At 42.2% G+C, this 7,500-nt stretch overlaps 1 protein-coding gene across 49 annotated transcripts in view; it reads right to left on the reverse strand.

Moving 5' to 3' along the window:
- Positions 1-3,154: 3,154 nt before the first annotated feature.
- Positions 3,155-7,500, reverse strand: part of LOC122248827 (homeobox protein cut) — a 348,197-nt gene continuing 343,851 nt past the window's right edge. For all 49 annotated transcript variants that reach the window (XM_086538507.1, XM_086538508.1, XM_086538501.1 and 46 more), the window contains 3 exons: positions 7,410-7,500; positions 7,147-7,287; positions 3,155-7,000 (listed from right to left, as the gene is read on the reverse strand). The exon at positions 7,410-7,500 is cut by the window's right edge. In XM_086538507.1, coding sequence (XP_086394633.1) covers positions 5,744-7,000; positions 7,147-7,287; positions 7,410-7,500 — 1,489 coding nt within the window. In that variant the 3' untranslated portion in view covers positions 3,155-5,743. The remainder of the gene's footprint in view (positions 7,001-7,146; positions 7,288-7,409) is intronic.

Here is a 7,500-nt window from a genome sequence, read left to right on the forward strand (position 1 = left end):
CAGACTAACTTCTTTCAGAATTTCTGTGTCAGACAGGATTACAGAGTGGCTATCTGGAGACAAACAATCTAACAAAAACAAAGAAACAAAGAAGGCACAAAAACCACACAATTAATCACAAACAATCTTTTTAATGTGATCCTTAATGACTGATAATGAACAGCGCTGGATGGGTCCTAACCTGATCGTTACACATACTCTTAGAATTTAAGGGGAAAAAAAGGAATATACACAGAACTTCTAATTCATAAATATATATATTTGTTGATCCAGCGCTGTGCCAGCTATATGCCAGGAGATCTGGAAAGGTCGATATACAGGGAGTGATATTGAGGTTTGATCCAGCTGATTAGCAAGCTCATTTTTAGGTAAACAAAAGACATGAACTTTGTTGGATCAATCAAATCTCAAACCAGATCCCGATTTACATATCAGTGGATGATGCAATCGCTTATTATGTTTTATATACTTATAACCATGAGGACAGATTGTGTGAAATGGGGGAAAATCATTGATTGTCTTTGTAAAAAATGGTTTTCATTCGGTCTGTTATTTTTGAAAAGTTGTAAACCGAGACCATATTTGTACAGATTGTGTCCTATACGTCGACGGATGTGAGTACATCAGTGGATTTTCTGTCTTAACTAATCCTTCTATAGAGCTGGTATTCCCATCTCACAACGCTGAGATTAAGGTTCCTTATGAAGATAAAATGAAATGCTCTTCACTACCACTGATCTAGCCACACCGTTTCGTTCACAACTTTGCAATAATAAATGAAACATAGCAGGCAACTTGGTGTCTCATGCCGCACGCAGGGCAGGGAAGTCCCGTCATTACTTACATTTTAAATCATTAGATGATCTCTATTACGAAGCGCCTTGAAGACTCCACTTTGCCAACCACGTATCATACACATTGATTAACTTGTTACCAAGTATTTTGTTGGACTGTATATGGAGGTACGTACCCCCTAGCAGCACAGCCGGCCCGGGAGTGAGCATAATGAATTAATCGCTTCCTTCCTCTTGACTAACGTCGATTACGCACACTAAGTGGTGGCGAGACTCAGGGGTACGCCACCTCCGCCTCTCCATCCCGCATTAGGTTGCCTTTTGCAAAACATGGATTGCACAAATTGCAAGACTGAGGTTTGTTCATATAAGGCAGGATAATCTCATTAATTCGACAGGGATGTGGCCGGTGACCAGAGAAAAGAAAAAAAAATAACCGTCCAGTGATACGTTGAAGGTGCAGGTATGATAGTCCTAGAGTGGCCATTATTTTTCCGTTTCTTGGGAAAGGAAAATGACCCTTAATGAGTTTGATAGGTTAGAACTATAATACCACAGCTACTTATGGAAGTACAGTTGATAAATAAAAAACTCCTGTGATTATCGAGATGTATTTGACGAAATCAACACCCAACTGCTATAGTCTTCAACTATATCTCATGTCAGTCACCCAAACCTTCGTTAGGGTGAAACTTGGCATCACTTTGTATGTATTTCAGAACTCTCAGGTCAGCCACAGTTTCATTCATCAGTTCCTTGCAGCTTCCACGCTTCAGACCACACCTGGCTGGACTATCCCATGCCTGCGATGAATAGAAAATGCACAGACTTTTCACAGACTATCGCTCACCAAAGCTCATTTTAACCCAGAGAAAATCGGGTCATTTTGAACTCTGACCGATACCTGGCGAGATAACCGTTCGGATTCACTATCTTCAAGTACAACAAGTAGGAGAAACATTCGAATGAAAAAGAAAAAAGAAAGATTACTTTCAGGGTAAATATATCATAATTTACATGCAACATCTGCTTCCACTGGGCGGGAAATCTTATCCATTTCCCCACATGATTTTGTTTTTTGTTTTGTTTTCTCATGGGATTACAACCTCACCTGTGACCCGACGCTTGCAAAACGCCTCACACGTGACCCATAGGAAATCCAGAATTAGCTTAAAGTCTTATTCCTTATGCTCTACAACGAGATATTAGCCTTATGGAAAGCCCTGTCGATTTGTCATTCACTTCCACTAAAGAGTTTATGATGCAGCACCTCTGTGAACCTTGTCCGCTTAATAGTCACTACATATCATCATCATCAACCACGTTCTCTCCAGGACAACTATATATATGTGAAAAATCAACGAATAGAATTTTATGGGTACTTTTAAAACTGGGTGACTTTTATGGTACAAGTACCTTAAACAACAAAACAGATTGAGGACATAACCGGGGGAGACTCTTACATCACCCTGACGTCACCAGACGCCGCACACCGGTAACTTGCACTGTCAACACACCGGGTTTCACACCGGTACGTGTTCTACCAACGAACAACTTAATATACAAAAACAATTTCCTACTTAAACAAACATCATACTGTTGATAACGTGAGAAGTATTCAGGTAAGACCATCAAATTTAGGATAAGTCGAAAATAGTATTAACAATAATAACAATAATAATAATAATAATAATAATAATACAAAAAACTAAAGTGATATTGTTTATGAATTTATAAAATCAAGAAGAACTTCCAGGGACCGTCTTTCAATTAAACCAGATATGGAGCCGACCACCTCGAGGTCAGAAACAAGTAATCTCGTCCCATATTGCGTGAAACTATTTTTCTCGAAAAAAAAGGGAGAGGGAACCAAAAATGCAAATCATATCATATTTCGAATCAAAATTTGCATCAGATCGTTATCCCAGGTTAGCAGCGCGTCATTCAGGATAACTCTCATTCCCACTACAAATGGAAAACATAAATCACTTATGTAAGCTTGATTCCACATCCATAAATATGGGATGGATGTAGCCAAGCAAAATTAGCATATCAACGCGTCATACTTGCGAACAAACACTGGATTCGCTTCACTGGCCATCGATAAAGACATTATTTCTGCAAGTTCGGGTAGTATGAATGACAAAATATGCTACTGAAGTGAAACACGTGTGATTTTGATGTGAATGTGTATGTCTAAAAAAAAATGTCAGAAAAAATGAATAATGAAAAATGTTTTTTTTTCTGATTTTCACACAGATTCGTTTTTATTACGTTGTCCCTCTTCTCTAAATGTTTCTATGGTCGAATGCCTATGGCTGATCAGCGAGCGGAACTTGTCCCTTTGTTAAAAATCGTAGTATTGAGGTATTCTTATAATTCCCCCTTTCCTGTTAAAGGAAAGGAGGGGGGGGACAGATTGTCGAACGAAGTCAAGCCAGTTAGACTTCGATTGTCACAAGGAAAAGTTTGTAATAATTTAATCATGATAATTGAGTTTATCCGCTGTGCTTCGATTTATCATGTTACATGTAACGCAAGATAGCACTTCGGCGATTGTACGTCTGTATACATATACAATTGCATACTTTTGCATTCATGTACATGCATGCATATAATTCTGGGATATCAACATTTAATAAAAAAAAAAAACGAATCCTAGTAGTGACCGAAATGATTAGTAAAACAAATTTATATGAATATTATTTTTTTCTCCATATATCACGAACGAGAAGCGACATATAAAAAATAAAAGAAAATCTCTCCTAGTGAAAAAAATGCCTCCAGCGCGACCACAATTACCATTACCGGTCACATGGAAAATTTGGACAAATCGTTTGGCGAGGAAGACCATCTCAAATGTCACTCTCCATCCACCACAATAGTCTCGAAGCCGTGAGTCCCCCCCACCCCACCCCACCACCACCACCATCCCCACCCCTCTCCCGCCTCCCTACATCCTCTAGGAGGGGGTAGGGATGGAGGTAGGGGCTGGGGTAGGGTTAGGAGGGACTCACCACAGACTATTTACTGTGAGGGAGAGTGTTGTGTTCAAGTACTGTTAGTAGTATCCTTTTTTTTTTGAAGTGTTACAAGCGTTACGAAATTAATGTTATAAAGGCAAATGGCTTATGTTGTTTCTATGATTTATGTTATATTTATATCTATTCGTATTTCCTCTCTCCCTCTGACGTGTTTGGTTTGGAATGTGTGGTGAAACGGTGACCGAATAGCGAAATGTTTGGACTTACTATTTCGTCAGATGTCCTGATGGTTCTCTCGGATGCTGGGGGAAAAAAATATATCCATGGGAGCTGAAATCATGACTTTTAATGAAGGTCATAACGTTTCTGAGTTTAGCCTTTGATTGTCACAGACGATCTCGAGTAGGTTAACTCCATAGTATTATTGATTTTCTTTCATTTCGTCATAAACAAAAATAAGAGAAAAAAAAATATATGTGTATATGTATATACTGATCAAATATCAAGAATAAAATTAAAAAATGCATAATTTCTCTTCGGTTTCCTGAATACTCTGCACACTAACACCAGTTTTCTTTCTTAAACCCTACAACCAATAACAACTTAAGCTCAAACATGCCCCTCTTGTAGTCACGACTATTGCGTATCCGGACACATATTAGGACACGCTAATATGTATTTTTTATCATGTTATTTTTTGTCAGTAATGCCCAAGTCTTACGCGTTCTTGACTGGCCGTACGGAAGTCCCCGGGCACAAGAGAGTGTCCAACCCTTAACAAAGCCAATTGTGGGTGTCCTATAAAATAACTATGGGCAATCAATCATCTTCAGAGATCGTATATATAGAAATTGACCAATGGGGTTTAAAGGGTATCCTTCTGTTGACATTTTCCTTCGTGTGCATTGATTATTCACTGGTCATCTATCTACACGTTTATGTGCCGGAACATGGCTTGTTTCGGGGTTCATACGGGGGCTTGTTTCTGTCGCCATTTTGAATTTCTTCGCACATATGTTTACACTCTTAAGCCAGCGGATTGGATTTCACTTTAACACACTATGAAGGGCTGCGAGAGATCACATTATTCTTGGATGACCGATGCTGAATCCATGGACTAGATGGACATTTCTTTTTAACATTATTAATTGATTGAACAATGAAAAAGTGAAATTAGTTGAGAAATAAAAGACTAGAACTAACAGTCTCGAACATACGTGCGCTGGGTCATGCGGGGAGATTTATCAGTACCCAAGCCACAGTTCTTAGAAATATTTTTAATGGTTACTTGCTAGTCTCACTCGGGGAAAGAAGGGTACTATTTGGTTCTACTCTGTACTATTTGGTCAATGAAGGGTTCACCGGAAAAATCTCATGAATATCATTATTTCATATGGGCATACATCTTTGCAAGGTCAGGGGTTCGACCATTTCACTTGTTCGATCACGTCCGTGTTTTCCTTTTTTTTTTTTTTACTTTTCTTTTCGGAGACCGCCTTCCATCAGGGGTCAAGTATAGTCCTTGCGCGATAAGCACTGCGCAAAGTTCCCACCACTGTCACATCGGCAACAAGCAGAGAACGGTTCAGCGTTATGGCATTCTAAATACCTGAAGTAACCTAACCTAAGGGGAGCTTGATCAAAAACTTGGGAAATATATACAAATCTTTAGACAAGTTAACAAGTAAAACACACGAACATTTCATAATAAAATAACAGAGGTTGACATTTTGTAGGACTTATGACTTGAGAGTCTAAATTGTGATTTTAAAGGCCCACAATGTGCCTAAGAGATTCCACGTGGTTCTCCGGCGACACAGCGCCTTGGCATCATCATCCAACCTAGCGAAGCTCGCCACTTGCCGATAGGACGAAACATTTGGTATAATGCACGAACAATAACACGCTAAGAACAACGGGATAAACTCTGGAATCCAAAAGCGTCGTTTTAGGCAGATGCTAGCATCACGCCTCTTCCTCCTCAACCTCGTCTGTCTCCTCCTTGACAGCCTCTTGACTGGGCGTCGGCTCTTCCTGCAAGGTAGAGGACTCCTCCTCCTGCAATGTGACTGGCTCTGTCAATGTGTCTGGTCGCGGGGAAGATGAGTGTGTGGAGACCGGCTGTTGTTCTTCCTCGTTCTCGTCCTCTTGTTCCTCCTTCAAAGAACGGTTGCGGTTGGCTTCGTCGACTGGAGTGGGTTCAATTCGCACTGTTTCCTGTTCCCTTAGGCGATAGTCGTCAGTCTGCATGACGCACACACCGTTTATAATCACCTCGCGCTCCTTACCTCCCTCACCTGATGCCCATGATGGGTTCACCCACTGTGGGGCGGCGGGCTTCCGTCGAGAGGTCCGTGGGAGGGGAGAGGGGGCTCCTCGGCCGTCGCGGTCACCGTCTTCCCCTTCGGAACGTCCTCCTCCACTGGGACTCATGCCACCGGACATGTTGGAATCTTCGTCAACAAGTGAAGCATCGTCGTAATCATTTTCTCCCTTCATAGAAAGGTCAAGGCCACCGCCGAGAGAATCCAGGCGGGGGTGGCCGAGCTCCTGTTGACCCAGGTGTGGGAAGTGTGAGAAGAGACCTGGAGGTAGGCCAGGGCCGAGGCCGGGTAGCGTTGGAGGCAGGCCCTTCTCCTTCCTCAGTTCCATCAGCCGCTGAGAGAGCAGGAGGCGGAAGTGAATGGGGTCGAAACTCTGTCCCTGGCTCTGTGGATGGTTTGCTGGTGGCTGCTGAAGGTCACGGTTGGGTGAGCTCCCTCCTCCGGGGCTGCTTGGATGCTTGAGTCGCATTCGGTGGTTGTGGAACCAATTGGTGATTGTGCGAGTGGAGAGCTGGAGTTCTTGTGCCAGGAACTCGATGGTTGCCAGATTTGGATAAGCATCTAGTGCGAAGGCCAAACGCAGGGCCTCCTTCTGCTCTTCTGAGAACAAAACCCGTTGCTTCTTGGATGATCCGCCAGGAGAAGGTGCCTGGAATATATCTTGGGAGTCTTGGGATACTTCGGCTGTTGGGTCAAGCGCACGTCGTCGCTTGCTGGCTTCTCGTCGTTCGTTCTTCAGGAGCTGAAGTTTTTCGAGATTGCGGGGATCGTTGAGCCACAGTTGCATGCGGATGAAAGGTTCGCGCCCCTTAATGCTGAGCATGTGCCATGGCTTGGGCTTGCTGAGCAGCTCAGACACTGAACCTTGAGATAAGCCCAGCACTGCTTCACCAAACAACTATAAGGAAGAAATAAATAGTAATTAAAGAGAGTCCAAATGAAAAAAAGAGAAAAAAAGAAAAAGAAAAACAGATATAAAAAAGAGATGTAAACAGCACCGCTATGTACAGAAGCTTTTCACCCTACTAACAACATCGCATTTACCTTTTGGCCAATATTGTTTGCAAGGAGAGCCTCCTTGATCTTGGTGGTGATGACCTGTGTGTCAAGATCTTGGGTGAGGGCAGCCATCTCATATACTGATGGAGCTGCAGGTCCGGGAACGCGCGGCCCGCCTACCCCAGCCTGGGAAGAACAAGAAAACAAACAACATTAGTTCGGAAAATACACAATTAAGAAAAATATTTATATATATGTATACAATATACAAAATATATACTAATTTACGTATCATGATATATCCTCACCTTCCTTAGAGGGTCTAGAATCGGCATCCTGGCGTCAAAGGACATGGGATGTGAAGGAAGTGGAAGGCCGCCGAGGGACGGGGGAATCCCC

This window comes from Penaeus japonicus, unplaced genomic scaffold (assembly GCF_977035675.1).
Source record: "Penaeus japonicus unplaced genomic scaffold, GWHDUDI00000001_assembly GWHDUDI00000007, whole genome shotgun sequence".
NCBI lineage: Eukaryota > Metazoa > Arthropoda > Malacostraca > Decapoda > Penaeidae > Penaeus > Penaeus japonicus.